We start from the raw sequence: 24,403 nt of genomic DNA on the forward strand, positions 1-24,403 counted from the left end.
ATGTATTTGAAGTAACCTTGGTCCCAGGACCGAAACATCTTAAATGGATGCATTTGTCTTTCTCCTCAGTGCATATACAATAAGTCATATACCTCTCGGTGTTCTAACGAGGTGGTGATGATTTATTCCTCAGTGAAGAACAGTGTGTCCCGATTCACTCATAGATTACAAGTAACCAGTCACTGGTTAAGTAACCACTGCTCTACCCCAACTAGGTTTCAAAACATTTTAAATAAAAAAAATTTTTTATGTTATAGTGAATCATTAGATGGAATCGTAAATGTGTTATAAGCATAACTGGTTAACTGGGTGTAAGGCCTATCGACTATTCGAGGGTCATTAGGATTACAAATAATGTTTACTACAACTCAAGTTTACCCTATAAGAGGATTAATGTATTCTCAACATGTATACACTGAGAGAAATACCTCTTGATATTATATCCTCGGGTTAGGTTGGATGAATTATTAAGAACATCAAAACTGCATTTTGTTATTAACACATCGGCCGATTCCCACCAAGGCAGGGTGGCCCGAAAAAGAAAAACTTTCATCATTCACTCCATCACTGTCCTGCCAGAGGGGTGCTTTACACTACAGTTATAAAACTGCAACATCAACACCCTTCCTTCAGAGTGCATTATTATTATTATTATAATCAAAAAAGAAGCGCTAAGCCACAAGGACTATACAGCCCTTCAGAGTGCAGACACTGTACTTCCCATCTCCAGGACTCAACTCCGGCCTGCCGGTTTCCCTGAAGCCCTTCATAAATGTTACTTTGCTCACACTCCAACAGCACGTCAAGTATTAAAAACCATTTGTCTCCATTCACTCCTATCAAATACACTCACGCATGCTTGCTGGTAGTCCAAGCCCCTCGCACACAAAACCTCCTTTACCCCCTCCCTCCAATTTTTCTTTGGCTGACCCCTACCCCGCCTTCCCTACATTACAGATTTATACACTCTCGAAGTCATTCTGCTTTGTTCCATTCTCTCTACATGTCGAATCACGTCAACAACCCCTCCTCAGCCCTCTGGATAACTGTTTTGGTAATCCCGCACCTTCTCCTAATTTCCAAACTACGAATTCTCTGCATTATATTCACAACACACATTGCCCTCAGACATGACATCTCCACTGCCTCCAGCCTTCTCGTTGCAACATTCATAACCCATGCTTCACACCCATGTAAGTGTTGGTGCAACTATACTCTCATACATTCCCCTCTTTGCTTCCACGGACAAATGTTCTTTGTCTCCACTGACTCCTAAGTGCACCACTCACCCTTTTCCCCTCATCATTCACCTCATCCATTAATTTTATTAATTATTACTAAAAATTAATGAGGCTATAATTCTATGTAAATGTATTACGTGCAGAAAATTTGACCTATAATATTTTATATTTTTTGTAGCACACAAAGATGAAGGAAAGCGCAGTAGGTTTACAGGTCCATGCTAGGCAGGTCTAACTCACACTCGAGTACTTGTCTAACAAGTATATATAAAACTGTCCAAAGTTCTCGCTTCTATGACACTTCTTAGTTTTATTCACTCATCTACCATTCTGTTGCTATCTAAACTAGATCAACTTGAATCCACTGCTCCGAGTCTGGTCTTGATTGAATACACTTTCAAAAACGTTATTTATATTCCCTTTATTCTTGTCTTACATCTGCACATTTCAAACCACACTTCTAATTTTACGCATCTCCAGAGGAGCAAACTCGGCACCTTCAGCCTACCTTCGTAATATATTCATAATAACAGTGTTACATTTACTGTTAAACAATACTAGGTCCCACTCCTAGCTTTTATGTTAACAAACTCTACAGTATGTGTATGTCACCAAGTTGGAAAACAAAGATAAACCTTAAAATTAATGATAAGAAATGATAAGGCTCAAGAGCAAGAGGTTATGAATTAGATGCTACAGGTGACTGTGGTATGATAAGATACATGTCTACTGACGTAGGTCACCACCTCACTCATTGCCTTCCATCACGGTCGCTCGCATAGTAAATAAATGATGTCGTGCCGTCTTGGTAAAACTCGTCAATTTGCAAGAACTCGTTTAAAATTACCTAAGTCCTTTCTAAAATTTTTTCTTGTACGTTTAAAGTTATATTTTTATTCATTCATTTAATAAAAACTAGTAATTTTGTACCAAAAGAATTTAGAAAACTTACCTAAGTATTATAACAAGCGCAATTTAATTTAGCCTAATCCAACTAAATATATTTTAGATAAGTTTACAATAAATTAACAATAAACAAACACAATGAAATATATTTTTTTCGTTAGGTTCAGAATAGTTTTTACGAAATTATTGCATACACAAATTTTCGCTTGCCATATACGGCAAGAAGAGCGCTGCTATTTAAGCCAAAATAGCAAGTTTTACCTATATGGCACGACATATATATGCAACTAACAACTGCATTGGCCAAACCTCGAACCCTCGAGCTTTATTACGCCACCCGGGTAGCCTGTTAAAATTCCAAACGCCCTAATCCACGAACAAATGGTTTTTAAGTAAATAACAACTACACTGGCCGAGCGTCTGGAGTTTTAACAGGCTACCTGGGTGGCGTGTTAAAGCTGGAGGGCTCGAGGCTCGGCCAGTGCAATTATTTGCTTAAAAACAGCTTGTTCGTGGATAGATTAATATATAACTGTAACAGTTCTTTGATAATATGATAAATCCCGAAAGCGCTTGGAAATTCACTACTTTTTTCACTGGTTATTTTGAATATTTTAATATCACCTGTTTAATGTGATCTTAATGTGTATATATAGGATTTAATACAAACACTCAACTGTAATGATCCTTCTGACTTGATCGTGAATTTCAAACTAATTTTCAACGTTGAAAATAAATTACTTCTATATAAAATGTGTTAAACTTGTTGCTAAAGAAAATAGTTCATAAACCACATATAAAAAGTAATTTATATCTTAACACACACCTGCATTCATCACCTCGTAAATATTCTTTTAATAGTGTTTTAACACAGATGAAGACAGGCATCAGATACTGCCACATTAAATATCTACTCTGTATAATGTTCTCAAGTTGGTTAGTTGGTTAATGGGGGTTCTAACTATTACATACGTAAGGGTTATTAAGGCTGCATGTCACCTGTTCATCACCAGACAAGAATACTTTAATACCTAAAGAATTCTTGACCTACTGTAAACATTGAGAAACATACACTTCATAATTTATATATGGTTCTCATTTATATACAGATACACGTTCAATTAATTCTTGTTAATCTCACACCTTATCCTCATATTACTAAGGAAAGTTTCAGAAGTTTACCAACGTTAATTTCTAAACCCTCCAAGTAAACTTTTCACTTATTATTGTTCTTCATTGTTCCCTTGCTTACCTCAAAGGAGGTTCCTGATGCCGGTGAGGAGTTCTTGATCCAAGAGATTGTACCAATTCCCTACAATCAAACTTGATTACCTCTCCTTCCTCAGGAAATGTAAGACTCCTATAAGTTTAGTGCTTCTCTATACATGTAATAATTATATAAAGAACATTATTTTGGTCATCATGCAGTAACTTCATTACTATCATGACACTAGTCTAGTGCCTTGTTTCACTACACTAAGTGTGCTTAAACTATCATGACACTAGTCTAGCGCCTTGTTTCACTACACTAAGTGTGCTTAAACTATCATGACACTAGTCTAGTGCCTTGTTTCACTTCACTAAGTGTGCTTAAACTATCATGACACTAGTCTAGTGCCTTGTTTCACTACACTAAGTGTGCTTAAACTATCATGACACTAGTCTAGCGCCTTGTTTCACTACACTAAGTGTGCTTAAACTATCATGACACTAGTCTAGTGCCTTGTTTCACTACACTAAGTGTGCTTAAACTATCATGACACTAGTCTAGTGCCTTGTTTCACTACACTAAGTGTGCTTAAACTATCATGACACTAGTCTAGCGCCTTGTTTCACTTCACTAAGTGTGCTTAAACTATGACGACACTAGTCTAGTGCCTTGTTTCACTACACTAAGTGTGCTTAAACTATCATGACACTAGTCTAGTGCCTTGTTTCACTACACTAAGTGTGCTTAAACTATCATGACACTAGTCTAGTGCCTTGTTTCACTACACTAAGTGTGCTTAAACTATCATGACACTAGTCTAGCGCCTTGTTTCACTTCACTAAGTGTGCTTAAACTATCATGACACTAGTCTAGTGCCTTGTTTCACTACACTAAGTGTGCTTAAACTATCATGACACTAGTCTAGTGCCTTGTTTCACTACACTAAGTGTGCTTAAACTATCATGACACTAGTCTAGTGCCTTGTTTCACTACACTAAGTGTGCTTAAACTATCATGACACTAGTCTAGTGCCTTGTTTCACTACACTAAGTGTGCTTAAACTATCATGACACTAGTCTAGCGCCTTGTTTCAGTACACTAAGTGTGCTTAAACTATCATGACACTAGTCTAGTGCCTTGTTTCACTACACTAAGTGTGCTTAAACTATCATGACACTAGTCTAGCGCCTTGTTTCAGTACACTAAGTGTGCTTAAACTATCATGACACTAGTCTAGTGCCTTGTTTCACTACACTAAGTGTGCTTAAACTATCATGACACTAGTCTAGTGCCTTGTTTCACTTCACTAAGTGTGCCTAAACTATCATGACACTAGTCTAGCGCCTTGTTTCAGTACACTAAGTGTGCTTAAACTATCATGACACTAGTCTGGCGCCTTGTTTCAGTACACTAAGTGTGCTTAAACTATCATGACACTAGTCTGGCGCCTTGTTTCAGTACACTAAGTGTGCTTAAACTATCATGACACTAGTCTAGTGCCTTGTTTCACTACACTAAGTGTGCTTAAACTATCATGACACTAGTCTAGCGCCTTGTTTCAGTACACTAAGTGTGCTTAAACTATCATGACACTAGTCTAGTGCCTTGTTTCAGTACACTAAGTGTGCTTAAACTATCATGACACTAGTCTAGTGCCTTGTTTCACTACACTAAGTGTGCTTAAACTATCATGACACTAGTCTAGTGCCTTGTTTCAGTACACTAAGTGTGCTTAAACTATCATGACACTAGTCTAGTGCCTTGTTTCACTACACTAAGTGTGCTTAAACTATCATGACACTAGTCTGGCGCCTTGTTTCAGTACACTAAGTGTGCTTAAACTATCATGACACTAGTCTAGTGCCTTGTTTCAGTACACTAAGTGTGCTTAAACTATCATGACACTAGTCTAGTGCCTTGTTTCACTACACTAAGTGTGCTTAAACTATCATGACACTAGTCTGGCGCCTTGTTTCACTACACTAAGTGTGCTTAAACTATCATGACACTAGTCTAGTGCCTTGTTTCAGTACACTAAGTGTGCTTAAACTATCATGACACTAGTCTAGTGCCTTGTTTCACTACACTAAGTGTGCTTAAACTATCATGACACTAGTCTGGCGCCTTGTATCACTGCACTAAGCATGCCTAATTCTTTCCACATAAAAAGTATTTTACTGCTTATAGGACAGCCAAGAATAATTCTTAGGGCTTCAAGTCTTTCAATGGTTCAACCTATCCTAGTGTCTCTCTTTGTATGGTTAATGATTTTTCTGCTTTACCTGTCTCTTCTCTCTCTTGTGGTTTTCTCCTAGCAGGGCGAGATAATGGACACTTACCGTACCTGGTGACCGCCCATAGTTACATAGCAGTAAATAGGTGTCTACGTTTATAACTAATGTGGATCGCATTCTAAGAGAAGGACGTAAGCACCACAACGAAAATAAGCCACACTGCTTGGTTTTCTTGGGTGACCTGGGTTATATCATCATTCCCCAAACTTGCAAAGCCTCTTAGCCTATGAAATCATGTTGCTCTCATATATGTGGTTGCAGGGTCGAGTGTCACAGCTCCTGGTTCCGCCTCTTCACTGGTAGCTACTAGATCCACTCTCGCCTAGCTACAAGAGCCCTGTCATACCTCCTCTTAAAGTATGTATGGATCCTGCCTCTACCACTTCACTCTCCAGATTGTTCTACTTCTTGACAACTCTAAGGCTGAAGAAATACTTTATAACATCCCTAGGATTCATTAAAGTTTTTTAACTGATGTCCTCTTGTTCCCATTTCCTATCTCTGAAACATTCTTTGCTCGCACTGTAAATTTCTCTCAGTATATTGTACATCGTTATCATATCCCCCTAGTCCTCCAGTGTCATTAGGTTGAGTCCTCGTAACCTTTCCTCGCAGGACATACCCCCATAACTCCGGGACTAGTCTTGTTTTAAACCTCTGCAAATCCTCTAATTTCTTGATGTGCTTGACCAGGTGTGGGTTCCATACTCCAATATGGGCCTGACGTACACAGTGTACAGTGTCGTGAATGACTCCCTACATGTCGAAACGCTATTCTTAGATTTGCCAGACGCGCATATGCTGCAGGAATTATTTGGTTGATATATGTACGTATTTACGTATGTATGCATGTGTGTGTGTACTCACCTAACTGTGGTTGCAGGGGCCGATTCATAGCTCCTGGCCCCGCCTCTTCACTGGTCGCTACTAGGTCACTCCCTGCTCCGTGAACTTTACCATACCTTATCTTAAAGCTTTGTAAGGATCCTATGCATGTGTGTGTGTGTGTGTATGTGTGTGTGTGTGTGTGTGTGTGTATACACTGGTTTGAAAGCAGGTTGTCCTACCAGTAACAGTGTTGTTATCAGTTGTTTTATGAAGCCTGCTTCCCAGTTGTTCTTGTCGTGACCAAATCTATACCATTTTATTTTACATCTCCATATATCTCACTCCAGTACATTGTTATAGCAGTGTGCAGATCTAGGACTAGGCCCTCACGTATTTTCCACGTATATATTAACATCTCTCTCTCCATCGAGTACATATTTAAGACTTTGAGGCGTTCCCAGTAATTTAAATGCTTTATGCGGGCCGTAAATGATTTCTGCATCTGTTCCAGCTCTGATATCTTCCCTGCCCTGAATGGCGCCGTCAACTGTGATATCTTCCCTGCCCTGAATGGCGCCGTCAACTGTGATATCTTCCCTGCCCTGAATGGCGCCGTCAACTGTGATATCTTCCCTGCCCTGAATGGCGCCGTCAACTGTGATATCTTCCCTGCCCTGAATGGCGCCGTCAACTGTGATATCTTCCCTGCCCTGAATGGCGCCGTCAACTGTGATATCTTCCCTGCCCTGAATGGGGCCGTCAACTGTGATATCTTCGCTGCCCTGAATGGCGCCGTCAACTGTGATATCTTCCCTGCCCTGAATGGCGCCGTCAACTGTGATATCTTCCCTGCCCTGAATGGCGCCGTCAACTGTGATATCTTCCCTGCCCTGAATGGCGCCGTCAACTGTGATATCTTCCCTGCCCTGAATGGCGCCGTCAACTGTGATATCTTCCATGCCCTGAATGGCGCCGTCAACTCCCAACGATACTCTTAGCGAGCAAAAGCGATTTAAATAGTATCACCATTCGAAATATTTTCTTTGTTTTGGAAGTTCTTATTATCCACCCCGTCAATTATATGGCTGACGCGACATTTACCTCATCGTATTTTTTAAAAAGGTCAGCTGACATACTTACTCCCGTATCCTTCGCATGTTCCTTTAGTTCTATTTGGTGATGCTCTTGCGTTATGCATACAGTATTCGTTTTAGTTTCTCATTCTTTCTGTATCTAAGCAGCTGGAACTTGTCACCATTACACGTCACGTTATTTTCCAATACCCATTGGGAGACTGCTTATAAATTCTTGCTACTTTTTCTTGTCTTCTTCCAAGGTGGTTTTCACGCTTATTTTGGTACCATTAACAGATAATACCAAACCTTGGCGAGTGGTTTCTATGTCCGCTCTGAGGATAAGAAACAGTAGAGGCGCCAGGACCGTGCCTTGGTCCTGAGGTTTTTTTTTTTTTACTGTGCTAATGCTGATTTTTTCTGTTAACTACCACTCTGTGTTCTGTCAGAAAATTCAATATTTATTGCCTGCTTTATCCATTATACCTATCTCCCTCATTTTGTGTACAATTACCCCCATGATCACAGCTGTCAAATGCCTTTGCGAAATCCATGTATACTACATCTGCGTTTTAGTTTCCTTCCAATGCCTCCGCAATTCTATCATGGTGACCTTGTAGTTATGACAAGCATGATCTTCCCACTCTAAATCCATGCTGGTTTGGGTTGCGCTGTACAATAAAAATTTGCACTTTGACATCTCATCACCCTTTCAAAAACTTCCATCATATATGATGTTACGGCTACTAGTTTGTCATTTTCGGTTAGCACTGTACTGCTTTCTTTATGCAAAGGAGATATGTCTACACTCTTTAAGGCCTTTGGGATTTCATACAGATCTAAAGACTTTCTCCAAAGGATTCTGAGTGCTGGTGCCTGTGGTATTTTGCACTTTTTTATAAATAAGGAATTCATGCCCCGCCTCACCTGCACCTTCTCCCCAGCCCCGCCTCACCTGCACCTCCTCCCCAGTCCCACCTCACCTGCACCTCCTCCCCAGCCCCGCCTCACCTGTGATCCCTGGATTTTATTGTCTATTTTTGGTGATGGTAGTGTGGTGTGCTCAAGGCATGTAGGGCAGGTGTCACTACCAGCATCTGGCATGCCCAGTCCCGGCTGCCCTCGCCACACACTGCCCACAACTGTCCACATTTTGCTGGTTTCATAATGCAGGTGGGGGCACGTAGGTGAGGGGAACACAGGTGTGGGCACGCAGGTTGCCTTAAGTGTAACGCTAAGTGGGTAAGTTGTCAGCGTCAGTGGCAGCGTGGGCAGCCATGAGTCAGCCACCCCAATAGTGTATGACGTAGTGTTACGTCAGAGATGAAGACGCCAACACATACACACACACATACACCAGGAGCCAGGAGCTGTGAATCGATCCCTGCAACCACAAATAGGTGAGTGTACACACGCATGCGTGCGAGCGGCAAACTGAAAAGTGGGACCAGGATCTAAGAATCGACCCTTACAACCACATACAGGAGAGTACATGTGCACTTGTGGGCACGCACACCCACACCATCTTATGCAATTCTGTCAAATATCAAGATACCTTTTAAGTATACGAGTGGAAAGACTGTAAAAAATAATAAGCGCTAGTTAGAAGGAAACTAGAATATGTATCGGAAGTGCTCTGAGAGAGAGAGAGAGAGAGAGAGAGAGAGAGAGAGAGAGGTGTTGTTTGTTTCACTGCACTAAAACGGACGACAGCTGTACGTAATAAACAGGACAACAAAGTCTTGAAAATAATACACAGCTGCAGGAAACTAAAAGAGACGGTTTGTCACATCCTTCGGAAGCATCACAATGTATATGCATGATAATTTAATTATAGAGAACGAGCAACCATCAGAATATTTTTACCATTGTAACATCACACACACACACACAAACCCTCAACACTGTAACCCAATAACAGAATGGAAACTGAAAGATGGTACACAAATGCAGATGAAATAACAATTAAGAGTGAAGAATGGAATGAACAAGTAGTGGACGCATCTCCCAGACATAAACAAAGATCACTATGTGGAAAAAGACACTTATGTACAGTTCAGGACATTTATTAAAGGAAACGTTTCGCCACGAGTGGCTTCTTCAGTCCTAATACAGAGAAAACTAAGAAAACACACATATATATAGTGGCGGGAGTCAGGTGAGGTGATGCGTGGGTAGAGGTGGTAGTAGTAGTAGTAGTAGTAATGGAACTAAGGAGGTGAGGCAAGAGAGGGACCTGCTGGCATCAAGTAACACCAGTTCCCAGGATGGGTAATATCCTCTTGCTTAGTAATTTTGAAATACTGTAACTACCGGATTTTTGCTTTATAGTGTTACTGACAGAAATTAGTGCAGCTTCAATGCATTTTCTCCGTCTTAAGTCGTCTTCTTTAATAACTAGTTTAGCTTCATTGAATTTCATGAGGTGTCCAACATCGTCTCTATGTTGAACACATGAGTTTTTGCGGTCATCATTTCTGCAAGCATTTTTGTGTTCTGCTATCCTAATGTCCAGAGTTCTGGCTGTTTCCCCTACATATACTTTGTCACACCCCCCACATGGTACAGTGTAGATTCCTGCACTTGTGCCACTATATATATGTGTGTTTTCTTAGTTTTCTCTGTATTAGGACTGAAGAAGCCACTCGTGGCGAAACGTTTCCTTTAATAAATCTCCTGAACTGTACATAAGTGTCTTTTTCCACATCTTGTCGGTATCACCATACCATTTCCTCAAAGATCACTATGACGATAACAGATGTGATATTCCCAGATGAATATTAGATTATGAATAAAGAGAGAGGGAAGAGAGGTGTAGTGCTATTAATCAGAAACCAGTAGAGTTTTGAGATGAGAAGAATAAACAGAAAAAAAAGGTAAATGACTACATAGTAAGCACATTCAAGATGATGGGTGGTAACAGTGATGTACAATCCTCCACTAAACACCAGGAGACTAAGATAATAAGATAACCGAACAAAGTTGAAAATAATAGCAGAGATAGTCAAAACAGCCCATATATGAACAATGTACAGCTGCTGATCATGGGAGACTTTAATGGAGTTAAACCTCACAATATGAAAAAAAAAGACTAGGAGTGATATAAGAACGTGCAAAATACTGAGAGGAATTGGTAGGGTGGACAGGGACAGATTGTTTGAGAGTTGGGAAACAGGAACACTAAGGCACAACTGGAAGCTGAAAACACACATGAATCACAAGACTGTTAGAAGTATTTCTTTAGAGATGTCAAGAAGTGTAACGACGAGGACAGTGGAATGGTATAGACAAGATCCATACATAGTTTTAAGAAAAGATATGATGGGACTCTCGAAACCAGAAGTGAGTTAATCCGCTAGTAGCCAGCGAAGAGAAGAGCTCGCGAGCCAAGACTCGACCCCTGCAACCACACATAGGTAAGTATAGACGAAATTGTTCCTTTTTTACGTGTAGTACTATTAGTCAGTGTAACTGTCAGTGTTAAGCAACAAGTGTGAATTTGTGATGAATGGTTTTGAAAACCGACAAGTTGAAGACTGAGACACTTATGCAAAACATGGGAATCTTTATTGAGGAAACGTATCGCCACATTCTACAAGTTTGATGGACTGAACACATCGACTCCAGGCTGAGGGACTGATTACCTCAAACTCCTCCTCTCCTTACACCTTTCTGCTTTGTATTGGACTGATGAAGCCACTGTGTGGCGAAACGTCTCCTCAATAAAGATTCCCATATGTTGCATAAGTGTCTGAATCTTCAAGTGTGAATTTACAAGGACTATAGTGACAACACCAGCAGGTGTTATTAAAGGAGGCGAGAGAGTAATGGGCGGGTGGTGGTGTGGGTGGGGCGGGGCAGTGTAGAACATTGGGCGTGAGACGTGGTGGGATGGGGAGAGGATTGGTGAGGGGGTAGTGTTGTAGAGGGGGGGCACTGGGGAGGGGATGTTTGAAGGTGGGGAGTGGATGCAGAGGGCAGTTGTAGGGGCAGGTGAGGGTGGAGGCGGCGGAGGGTATTAGTGGGAAAGTGTGGGGAGGACACAGGTGGGTATATAAGGTCACACGCTGCATTGCCCGCCGCCACAGTTGTTGAGGACTCGTGAGAGTGCAACATTCGCAACACTTCACTACGTCTCCTAAGTGTTTCAACATTTCTCAGTGCTTTGTGTAGGTGAGTGTAGTGGACAGGTCCAGCAGACCACAAGTGCAGTAGACAGATCTAGCAGACTACAAGCGTAATGGGCAGGTCCAGCAGACCACAAGTGCAGTAGACAGATCCAGCAGACCACAACTGCAGTAGACAGATCCAGCAGACCACAAGTGCAGTAGACAGATCCAGCAGACCACAAGTGCAGTAGACAGATACAGCAGACCACAAGTGCAGTAGACAGATCCAGCAGACCACAAGTGTAACACACTGATTCTGGTACTATAGTGCCAGAAGCGCTATGCATGATAAATCTGGCCTTGTAAAAGGTTCACGGTCAGTTTAGCACTGTAGCGACATGACAGTGATTCTGGCACTGCATCGTGGGAGAAGTGTTACACAATCTTGCAGTCTTAACAAAAAAAAAAAAAGTAACGTCGACATTCTGTGCCATACGCAACTTGTCAATGTACATTATTTTATGTTAGGTTAACGTAGATTAACGAATTATTATATTCATAAAGAATCACTGAATCTATAAGGGTTATAGAGTCCCTAGAGCGGATGGTACCGAGGTTCAAAGAAGGAACAATACTGGATGTATTAACGGCCTAGTGGATGGTACCGAGACTCAAAGAAGGTGCAATACTGGATGTATTATCGGCCTAGTGGATGGTACCGACGATCATACGAGGCGCAATACTGGATGTATTAACGGCCTAGTGGATGGTACCGAAGATCAAACGAGGCGCAATACTGGATGTATTAACGGCCTAGTGGATGAATAACACAGCGTATCCTTATTAACTGTCTGGTGGATGAATAACACACACAACGTATCCTTATTAACGGTCAAGGTGGATGAAATACAGTGTATCCTTATTAACGGTCAGGTGAATGAATAACAGTGTATCCTTATGAACGGTCTGGTGGATGAATAACACGCAACGTATCCTTATTAACAGTCTGATGGATGAAAGTTAAGACACATGTGCAACATCTGGTTATCTTTACTGTAGACGTTTCACCATCCAGTGGTTTTATCAATACAGATTCTAGGACATAATCAGAAGACAGTAGAACTATAAGGATACACAGCGTATCCTTATTAACGGCCGGGAGGATGAATAACACATACAACGTATCCTTATTCTTCCACACAGTAGTTTTATCAGGTTAAGAGGCATGAGGATAGAGGCTTTTATATAGTAAAAGTTGGACAGGAAAATAACCATGCCACATATAAACTAAATAATGTAGATCTTAATACTACTGATTGCGTAAAGGATTTAGGAGTTCTGGTTAGCAGTAATCTAAAACCAAGACAACAGTGCATTAGTGTTCGCAATAAAGCTAACAGAATCCTTGGCTTCATATTCAGAAGTATAAATAATAGAAGTCCTCAGGTTGTTCTTCAACTCTATATATCCTTGGTTAGGCCTCATTTAGATTATGCTACACAGTTCTGGTCACCGTATTACAGAATGGATATAAATGCACTGGAAAACGTACAGAGGAGGATGACAAAGTTGATCCCATGTATCAGAAATCTTCCCTGTGAGGATAGACTGAGGGCCCTGAATCTGCACTCTCTCTCGAAAGGCGTAGAATTAGGGGGGATATGATCGAGGTGTATAAATGGAAAACAGGAATAAATAAAGGGGATGTAAATAGCGTGCTGAAATTTTCCAGCCAAGACAGGACTCACAGCAATGGTTTCAAGTTGGAGAAATTCAGATTCAGGAAGAATATAGGAAAGCACTGGTTTGGTAATAGAGTTGTGGATGAGTGGAACAAACTCCTGAGTACAGTTATAGAGGCTAAAACGTTGTGTAGTTTTAAAAATAGGTTAAATAAATACACGAGTGGGTGTGGGTGGGTGTGAGTTGGACCTGACAAGGTCTGATGCCGTGCTCCTTCCTTAAGTGGAAGTGACCCGACTAAACGGGTCATTGGGCTTATCCGGACGGGGGACATGGACCTGCTTCGCATGGGTCAGTAGGTCTGCTGCAGTGTTCCTTCTTTCTTATGTTCTTAAATTTTGGAAGAAGTGGAAAGGTGCAGCAGCTGAAGACGTGGTTAAATGCAGGTGGGGCCCACTCATAGAAGTAGATGAGGCCTGTAAGATGGGTCAGGAATCCAAGAGCGAATAGTTGTAGGTGCAGCACTTGTGGCCTGGGGAACATCGCACGTCAGTGAACGTCACTGACACAACACTATTATCTTCACTGGCGAACACGTCTTTCAGCAATTTTTTTGTCAATCTTTTATAATATAACGTTACTTAGGACGATGAGCTGATGTCTGATGAATGTGCTGTAGAGTCGCTCTACGATATTAAAGTGAAATTATAGGTCACGGCGCTGAGCCTCAGCTGGCCCCATACGTACTTTTTTTCAGGGAAACAGACGTTAGTCATTCCTGGTTGCTGGGGTTGACACTCGTCTCCTGGTCTCGCCTCTAAGCTGGTCGTCACTGGGCGGGGAGGTTTTACCATACAAATTCTTAAAGCTGTATATGGAGTCTGCTTTCAACATTTCTTTTTGTATACCAGTGACTCGTTTACATTTTTAAACCTCATCTACGCCCTGGTGAACCCGTTTCCCGCCTCCTGAGCAGTGTTTGCCTCTTCATCCTATCATAAACAGATCTATGAGGAATAAATAGCACAGCAACACGACGGGGCAAAACGTCGTCACTAGGTTCCTTTCCGGGGTGCTGGTTTTATGGCAACTAGGCAAGTATCCTTACACCCACCTAGCGTCCCTGTTCACTCAGCAGTAAGTACCCGGATGTTGCTGAGGTAGTACCTAGAGATGAGCACTTAATGAGCTCAACGGTAATAAGCCATAGTGGTGTTTGTTGCTTATCTTGTTAGTTAATAATCTGAATAAAAACTTTATTGCAATAACTGTCCGTCCACATCAACATGCCCACACTCACACCCACACGTCCACACCCACATCCACACCCATCTCAGTAACTGCTTCCTCTTTCACCCCCCCCCCCACACACATGCATAAAGGCACGCATACACGCCCACGAACATTTGCATATATACATGCCCAAACACATGTTCGCATACATGCCCACATGCACGCCCATAAACATTAATGCCGACATATGCCCATATATGGAGGCTATACAGCCACGCCCACACTTGTCTTGGAGGGATGCCAGCTGCTCTCCTCCCTCCCTCCCTAATCCCACCTGTTCCCACATATTACAGTTTTGTCAAATCAATCAAGACTCAGAAAATGTTTCCCGTGTTATTTATAAACTTGAATATTATATTGAGACAGACGCACATATACGCGTACTAGCTCATACATACACATACACCATACGAGATTGTGATAGCAACAGTCAGGTGTTAGGTAAAAGGACACAACTGCAACTAACGTAACATTTTATTGTGGCAACGTTCCGCTCTCCAGGAGCTTTGTCAAGCCGTTGCCACAATAAAATGTCACATTAGTTGCACTTGTGTCCTTTTACTTAACATATTGTCAGTAATTCTACCAATATTAATACAAGTCAAGTGGTTCACACACGAGTGTATCCATTATCCAAACTTTCATACGAGATGTGAGAGGGAGTGTTTGTGGTGTTCTTGGTAAAGTGTATACTGCCAATGGTAACTAACACACACACACACACACACACTGAGACTTGACCCCTGCAACCACTTATACAGAGGCGTGCGTGTGCGCGTGCGTGTAAAGCCGTGTCCCTCCGATGTAGGGTGACCCATAAAAGATGAAACACTCACCATCGTTCACTTAAATGCTTTCTTCCCAGAAGTATTCCGACATCTTAGTTCAGACGACCTTCCGAAATGGAAGATCCTCAGCCTCTTAAGTACATAAAAACCACTTTTCTGGAATTACTCTTATTAATGCGCTTATACAAGCCTATTAGTCCCTAGCACTCAAGACCTCATTTACACTCCCTCCAACCCTACCTGATACAACTCCTATCCTTCCTTCCTACTAACACAGATTTGAATATTAAAATGGTATAAAATACCGACATGTTGTTAGGTAAGACACATAACTGTTGCATATGTGTCTTACCTAATAACCAAGATTTGTATACTCAGTCATCTTATTCTGTTCTATCATCTTCAAATGACCAAACCACCTCTACAACGCCTCCTCTGCCCTCTGAATTATACATTTGGTTATCCCACGTCGTCTTCTAATTTCCTAACACTTTGTCGTTGTATGTATATAAAAAACGATTGATACATAATGTACTCAGTCTTGTTTACTTTTAGAGGCAGAAGTCGTTGTAACGACAAGATGGTTGGCACCAAGACGACCAAGACTGTTACAGTGCAGAAGCGCGGCACCTTCAGTGATGACCCATTCTTCAAAGACTCATGGCAGGAGTGGGACCAAGCAATGAAGAACGTGGTAGACCGCTGGGAGAACACTGGCAACACCACCAGCACCACTACAACCACCACAACTACCAAACCCAGCTCAGAGACCAGCACTGTCTATCGCCAGATCCGCTCTTCTAATGTCACTTCCGACGACTCACAGGCTGTCTCCTGCACCGAAGAGGACGACAAGTACAAAGTGAGACTCTATCTATCTGTCTGCCTATATATTAGAGTAGTCCTTATGTTGACAAAGGCATCAACATAGTTATCTTTATTCCACTGCCTCTCGGTTACCGTCTTAAGTTCGTTTCTGAATTTCCTCAGTTCCTCCTAAGCTCTAACAACAGTGCAAAATGCCTTGAGTTATGTACATACATATACATATAGCTATTATAGAAATTCAACTTCAGTATTGAACATTAAAATGGTATAAAATACCGACAGATTGTTAGGTAAGACACATATGCAACAGTTAGGTATCTTTATTTCGAAACGTTTCGCCTACACAGTAGGCTTCTTCAGTCGAGTACAAAAAAGTTGACAGAAGCAGAAGATACTTGAAGACGATGTAATCAGTCCATCACCCTTGAAGTTTTGAGGTGGTCAGTCCCTCAGTCTGAAACAATATTGTTTCAGACTATGGAACAATACTCTTCTCCAGACTGAGGGACTGACCACCTCAAAACTTTAAGGGTGATGGACTGATTACATCGTCTTCAAGTATCTTCTGCTTCTATCAACTTTTCTGTACTCGACTGAAGAACCCTACTGTGTAGGCGAAACGTTTCGAAATAAAGATACCTAACTGTTGCATATGTGTCTTACCGAACAACTTCAGTATTCTTGCCTAGTGGTGAAAAAATTACGTGTGGTTTTAACGACCCATTTACAGGCGATAGGCTTTAAACCCCATTAATCAACTAAAGTTCATATTTCAAAGTTATGAATATTAAGAGGTGTCTCTGTGTTTATACAGAGAAAGATGTATGTCATTCATTGTATATACACAGAGGTGTATGTCTGTGTATATATACACCGAGAATTTATCTTGAGCCGTACATTAGATGTTGAAGTAACCTTGGCAAATGCGGCCTTAATGATCCTCGTATAGTCAATATGTTTCAAGCTTAATTAACCAGATCTCTCCATCTGGTTAGATGTATATAACTTTATCAAGAGATGTGGGACCGGCTATAAAATTAATATATGAAGATACGTAGTAATATGTTGACCATAGCTGGCTTATAAATTACATATTCATTTTGCTAAGTTAGATTTATGATTTTTTTATATACTCATATTTTTGTTAATGAGCTGTAAATCAGAATCAATAGTTAATAACTGACATAATTTTCATTGTGGAAATTGCAACTCACTAGGTTCCTTACCGGCCAAATAATGTTTTAAATGGGACCATAAACTTGTAAATAGTTCATTGCCTGTGTAACTTACTTAGCTATGAAAACATTGGAGCCCAGTCCCTGGACTCATTATCTACCTCTAATCTTTTGACTCCAGCCCACACCATGGGTATGGGGTGCACAGTGAAGCAATTGAACTAAACTTCCCTGCCAGCTGACTCAACAAGCTGTTTAACGTTACAGATGATGATCGACGTGAAAGACTTCAAACCTGAGGACATCAACGTAAAGATTGTGGACGACACAGTGGTGGTGGAGGGAAAGATAGAGAAGAAGGAAGGAAACGCTATCTCTACACAGATGTTTACCCGTCGCTTTATGCTTCCTCCCATAGTCAACCTCAATGCTGTGTCATCTGCTCTCTCCCGGGATGGTGTCCTCACCATCAATGCTCCCAAGCTTGTAAGTTACTCTTTATAATTCCCTTCTAAATTAAGCGCTTCTCTTACACCATACGTACAAATTGCTTCTACACCATATATACATACATACTGCCTCTACACTATATATACATACATATTGCTTCTACACCATATATACATACATACTGCCTCTACACTATATATACATACATATTGCTTCTACACCATATATACATACATACTGCCTCTACACTATATATACATACATATTGCTTCTACACCATATATACATACATATTGCTTCTACACCATATATACATACATATTGCTTCTACACCATATTTACAAATATATTCTACAATATACATATTGTTTCTACGCCAAATATAAATATATATTGCTTCTACACCATATATACACCAAATATACACAATACTACGTCAAGGTTTCTTTAACTCCTGATTACATGAATTGGTGTGGTGTGTCTTTTTTTCGCACAATTTTACAGGCTGAGATGTTATCCTACCACAGCTCATTTCAAAGCCTAACCTTTTCTAAAGAATGCTACCCCCCTCAGGGGCGGGTTAGTGAAATACACGTTGAAGTTGTGAAAGACATGTATGCAACCCTTTTAAGTCATAGTTTATTTGAGTATATGTTTCGCCAACTGGGAGCTTTGCTAAAGCCTCCTAGTGGCGAAACTCTCGAAATAAAATGTCCTAAGTATTGCATAAGCGCATTTTTTCACAGTTTGTCGGTACTGCTAGACTTGATTAGTGTTGTGGAGGCTGGTGGCGCCCGAGGCTCCATTACTGTATACCTTAACTCGCATCACACCAAACAATACTCAACAAATGTTGGTTTAGAGGGTCAGCATAGTTTACGTCATATTGATCCCTCCTTCCCTCAGGTTAACGGAAAAATATATTGCCCAAATCTCTCGGGAATTGGGAAGATAATAAGGTTTACTTCAGAAACAGTAACAGGAATAATTGTTCCTAATTATATCAGGTGGACTCCCTTACACAGACCCCGGACAGAGCCAAAAACCCATACACATATGCAAACATACTTATAATCAGAAATCAGCGTTTCATATGCTATAAAATTCGTAGAGCTTCCACCAACTGCCCATCGGTTTCCTGACGCGCGTCTTATACGATAATCCGCTACTGGAGTCTTTGGTTATCGGACCTAGGCCTTCCGCTGGCTTACTCCTCGATTCCTTTAAAAATTATGGTTATAATTATAACTATCAGATAATACTTGCCCAGCGGGGTGTGAACAGGTGTCAGTGGAAGAAAACGACGAAAATTCCTCACTACTACTCTAGACAGTAGTAGAATGAGAGGTACGAACACCAAGGCCGGCGCAGATGTGTGTGTAGGTTACATGTGGAAGTTGCGGGTCCGAGTTTCCTTCTTTGTTGGGGTTTATAGTCCTGCCAGTTAGTCGACTATCAGTCGCATCCTGGGGAAAGAAATAAAAAACTAGTGGAAATAAGCAACAATGGCTTTATTGTGCTATCCTGGGGGATAATAATCAGAAAAAAGTTTTTTTTTGTGTCAACATAAAGGCCTGAATAAATGTCTCATGCTTTTTGGACCTTCCAAGTTTGTGCTTATGCGCCCCCTCCCTTCTTTCCCTTGTACAACTCAACGCACAATTCTACACTAAAGGTATCACAAAATTATCTACGAACATTTAATTATTTAATCCGGTAGAGGTTTGTTTAATCAAACTAAGGTGAATTAGATAAGGATATTAAACTAATAACTATTGAATTATCTATTTAAGAGTGGTCTTATAAATCAGTACAACATTAGATAATATTACAACTATTTTTTTCTACCTTCATTTATTATCAAAATTAGATACAGCACATGTTTTATTCTCTTATCTATACGACATTTTTTAGCTTAGAACAAGAACTTATATTTGCCTTTGCCTATATATATATATATATATATATATATATATATATATATATATATATATATATATATATATATATATATATATATATATATATATATATATATATATATATATATATATCTCAGTGTATTTACACCGAATTTACTTTAATCCCTATTAATGAATTTAACTTTAGTGACTGGTGGTGGACAGGTTATAGGCACTTTTTGAGCTTCGTATAATCGATAGGCTTTAAACACAATCAACCAAGTTATTCAGGCAAGAACATGGGTGGTTGGTTAATTGAAGTTGAAGCTTATGGGTCTTAATATTAAAGCTGCATGTAGCCTGTTTGCCACAAGTTAAGAATACTTTATTGCAAATAATAAGTATGAAAGGAAACTCAAGTGTATGTACACTACGAGATATACACCTCTTAGTGCATTAACAGTGCAAGATACTGAGATAAGACAGTCAATTTAAATGTTTACTAGACTAAGATATACCTAAGAAAGCTACCTAAATTATTCTAGTTAATCTGTATATGAGCAATACTAATCTATTTTTTTCTTTTTGTTTTCTTGTAGAAGTAGAAATCAGGCTAATGTAAAAGATATGTAAGTAGTTCATATTTAGAAGTTGATTTAGTTTTTCATTATTTTGCATTAGTTATGCTAACCTCTCCTGCTGCAGTAGAGCCTAGTATTATTATGTTAAGAATTGTGTGACAGGCTAGCCATGTTACGTCGGGTCAGCGTAGCATCCCTATTACTGGAGGCCACAAGAACAGCGCTTCTACCAGCAGGACTTCCAGTAACCCTAGGTCATCACCTCAGCGGGACACATTCTCCTCGGACACGTCAGATAAACGCAATGGGGCTGATAAACGCTACCTGTCCCACACTCCCTTACACGAAAATAGAGCGAAGAACACCTCACACACGCCGCTCCACACCGAGGTGGTAGAACATTCTTCAGATCATTGGTCCTCATTCAACGATATGGTGGAAAAGTCTCAACGAGAGATGGAAGATATGATGCGTCGCCATTCACTGAAGTCTGGAATGGAACCAGCGACGTCGCCTCCTTCGATGTCCACAAGTCTAGACATTTCTACACCCTCCAGTGCTTTGGCTCGCCCTCCTGCAGGAGTATCTACTAGCCGTGACGTTATCACCACCGGTAAAAACGTAACAGAACGCGAAGAGAAACGTTGGGAGGATAAACCTGCACCAGGCGTCACACGTACTAATCGTGTGTTAAAGGAAAACACAGAGTTGAAGGGTACAGATGGTTCTGTAGTGGGTAGCAAGACACGCTCTGAGCAGGAGAGTCATGCTGAGGGATCCAACGAGGAAGTGCTTCCAGACGGAACCAAAAAGCGAACCTTTACCAAAAATTACGAGACACGCAAGGTGTACAGCTTTAACACGAGCGACCCAAAGGCCTTGTGAGTAAGTTTATTTAAAATAATAATGATGTCAACGCTGCCAGTGTGAGTGTTGACCCAGAAGTGGACGTTTAGCATACATGAAAGAATCAGCGTGCTGGGTTGTGGCTACTGATTGGTAAGATAAGTTTTATTTAGGTTCACTTCATAGGGTTTTAAAGAATGGTTATACAATCTTGCAATAAACACGTACATAATAGTAATAGGCATAGAAAGGTGGTAAAATATGCAGATTTAACCTAAGATAACCCCCCAAAGTCGGTGCGCATTATTGCTGCTGCTGCTGCCACACTTACCGGGCTTTAATTATATTGCCTCTTTTGCTCCCGAACACAATAAATATATTTATTTGGTGTATTTCTAATTGTTTAAAGTTCTGCCATGATTTTTTTCATCTATAAAGCTTTTGGTATATTTATACAAAAGAATTCAATGGGAAATATTGTAAATTGTCCATTAATGTACATTGTGTATCAAATTCTATGTTATTTTTATATAAAATAAAATACGACCCAAAGTAACTAGATTTTTTTAATTATACCTAATGGGATGAGCTAGCAGAGCTAAGGATCATATTAGTATTATAAGAGTTACTTTATAACTACACATGTGTAGTCAGCAAATCTTTTAAGTACTTCTCTGCAAACTGACATACAGAAGTTTGAGCGGTCAGGCAGATCTTTACTAAGCTGCATAATGAGGCTGCCTTAGCGATATAAATTATTATACCAGGCTGCATAATGAGCCTAAGGCGACATATCATGCTAGGCTGCATAATGAACCTAAGGTTATTATACTAGGCTACATAATGAGCCTAAAGCTATTAACGGTGGTAGAATTACGGACAATATGTTAAGTAAAAAGGACACAAGTGCAACTAATGTGACATTTTATTGTGGAGAGCGAAACGTTGCCACAAGAAAATGTCACATTAGTTGCACTTGTGTCCTTTTACGTAACAGCCTAAAGCTATTACACTAGGCTCCATAATAAGCTTAAGGCTGTTATACGAGGCTACACGAGCCTAAGGCTATTATATAAGGCTCCATAATGAAGCTAGGAGGCTGTCTTAGTGATGCAGATTATTATTATTATTATTATACTAAGCTGCATAATAACGCTGAGGCTCTTAGCGATATAGATTATTATACTAGGCTGCAGAATGAAGCTATAAAGTTACCTTAGCAATGTAGATTATTATAATGTAAAATTAAACCAATAGGAGTTATATAGCATCAGAATAAGTCTTATCAAAGAGGAAAGTATCCCCGATTCGTTTGATCAATAGCCCTTTACCAGTATCAAGGCAACTTCTTGAAGGATTGGGGATGTAAAGCTTATTTTGTTACAGAAAGCTTTCAGTGGATATGCTTAAATCTCTGCTAACTTGAGAAAGCCATTGTGCACGCAATAAGAGCGATTTCCTTTTATATTTATCTTTTATATGGTTTGTAACTTTTCAATACTATGTTATTATTACTGATGATCTACAATCAATGTTTAAACCTCGTTAAACAATCACCAATTTGACTCTCTTAGCAACTGTGAATCAATACTGTGTGTAATTGAGTGGATGGGCTAACACCGACACTCAGTATTTACAGTGAATAACTTCTGGTCGTTTGATTAATTAAATTTAAAGTTACCAGACTACGCGAGGGTCATTAAGGTTGCACGTAATTTATTCTACCACCTGTCAAGAACACTTTAATCCCTAAAATGGGGATTAAAGTAAGCTCTCAAAGCATATACACACTAAGAGGCGTATACATGGTGTATATGACAATGCGACTTCTCTTTATCATACTATTATTAACGTGTATACGTTCGTGCATGTATATACCAGGAGTTTTGTATAGTATGAAGATAACCCGATGTATTTCGGCTGCTGAGTGATCCGAGAAAAATATTACTGGATCCAATAAATCCAGTCCCTTCTACTCTAATACACGCAGAAGGAATGGTAGAAAGAATAACAAATTTACAATGCAGTTAAATTCCTAAATATCTAAGTATGACACATTAACATGTATGGTTTGATCTCTTGTCATGAGGCACGTATACTCAGTGATTTGCCTATGCTGAATATAAGATTATAAGCGATTATTCAAATTTCTAAAAGCTGTTTTGAGGTTTACTCCCCTCAAGGAAGGTTCCTTGATGTTGGTGAGGGGCTCTTGATTTAGGGAATTGGATCTGTGCTCCAGTTCCCCGAATTAAGCCTGAATGCCTTCCACATCCCCCCCCCAGGCGCTGTATAATCCTCCGGGTTTAGCGCTTCCCCCTTGATTATAATAATAATAATAATAATTGAGGTTTACTAATCCTGCATGTGTCACCGCCGTTATATGGGTTTTCTGCAATTCTGACGATATGCTAGTGTTCCTTTCTCCACCAGGCCCTTTTCACTGATATTTTCAGCTTTTCTCTGCCCATGCTGTATTCTCTTTGATCTGTCCTCACCTTCTCCAAAACGCATTATTACCTTGCATTTTTTTGGGTACTGAATTGGAGAAGCTATTTGAGGTCTCTGGAGTTTATCACTGTCCTCTCCATTTCTTATTCTTTTCATTACTTTTACGCTGTAAACTTAGTTTTTCTATTGGTTCCGTTGTGCAATAAAACCCAAGATATGATTATGTTTTCATTCCCCTTCGCAGCTGTATAATCCTCCGGGTTTAGCGCTTCCCCCTTGATTATAATAATAATAATAATTCCCCTTCGCTCCCATTGTCATAGCAATGTTTCTGAAATAATATGGGTCGAACCCCACTTGCTGGAAGTGGATGTATGTAACGTGAAAAAACTTGGTGGTCGTAGTGACCTTATTATCATGAGTACTTGTGCAAATGATCCCTGTTTTCTCCTGACTAGGTTACCAGGTGCTGGAACTGAACACTAGGCCAGGAATGCAAGTAAGCTTCAGTGTGATAGTATTGTTAATTGGAAATGATAACAGCAGTAACCAGAGCTGTAACCTTGCAAAAGGAGGTATACTCAAGTCGATGCATAGTAAACATACCTATGGGGAAATAGTGAGAGGATCTGAATTATAGTGTCCTGAAGGGTCTTATTTATAGCAGGTCAGCGCTCAAGTATCTCCCTCATTGCCTTGATCTGCACATCCCCACATCACCCATGGACTTATAATTAATTAAAAGG

At 40.2% G+C, this 24,403-nt stretch overlaps 1 protein-coding gene and 1 long non-coding RNA gene across 3 annotated transcripts in view; one reads left to right on the forward strand and one right to left on the reverse strand.

The window, feature by feature from the left end:
• The window catches only part of LOC138855292 (uncharacterized), a 65,402-nt gene that overhangs the window by 38,894 nt on the left and 2,105 nt on the right, over positions 1-24,403 (reverse strand). The window contains exon 3 of one of the 2 annotated variants that reach the window (XR_011394504.1): positions 17,921-19,344. The exons of the other annotated variant lie outside the window; for it this stretch is intronic. This is a non-coding gene — a long non-coding RNA (uncharacterized lncRNA). Of the gene's footprint in view, positions 1-17,920; positions 19,345-24,403 lie in introns of those variants that run through there. 2 annotated transcript variants of the gene reach the window in all.
• On the forward strand, positions 11,567-21,762 carry LOC128698528 (uncharacterized). The gene is made up of 4 exons (XM_053790791.2): positions 11,567-11,725; positions 15,981-16,287; positions 17,696-17,914; positions 20,523-21,762. The coding sequence occupies exons 2-4, from the start codon at positions 16,006-16,008 to the stop codon at positions 21,243-21,245; spliced, it is 1,224 nt and encodes a 407-aa protein (XP_053646766.2). The 5' UTR covers positions 11,567-11,725; positions 15,981-16,005; the 3' UTR covers positions 21,246-21,762.

The sequence above is a fragment of the Cherax quadricarinatus genome, chromosome 88, assembly GCF_038502225.1.
Source record: "Cherax quadricarinatus isolate ZL_2023a chromosome 88, ASM3850222v1, whole genome shotgun sequence".
NCBI lineage: Eukaryota > Metazoa > Arthropoda > Malacostraca > Decapoda > Parastacidae > Cherax > Cherax quadricarinatus.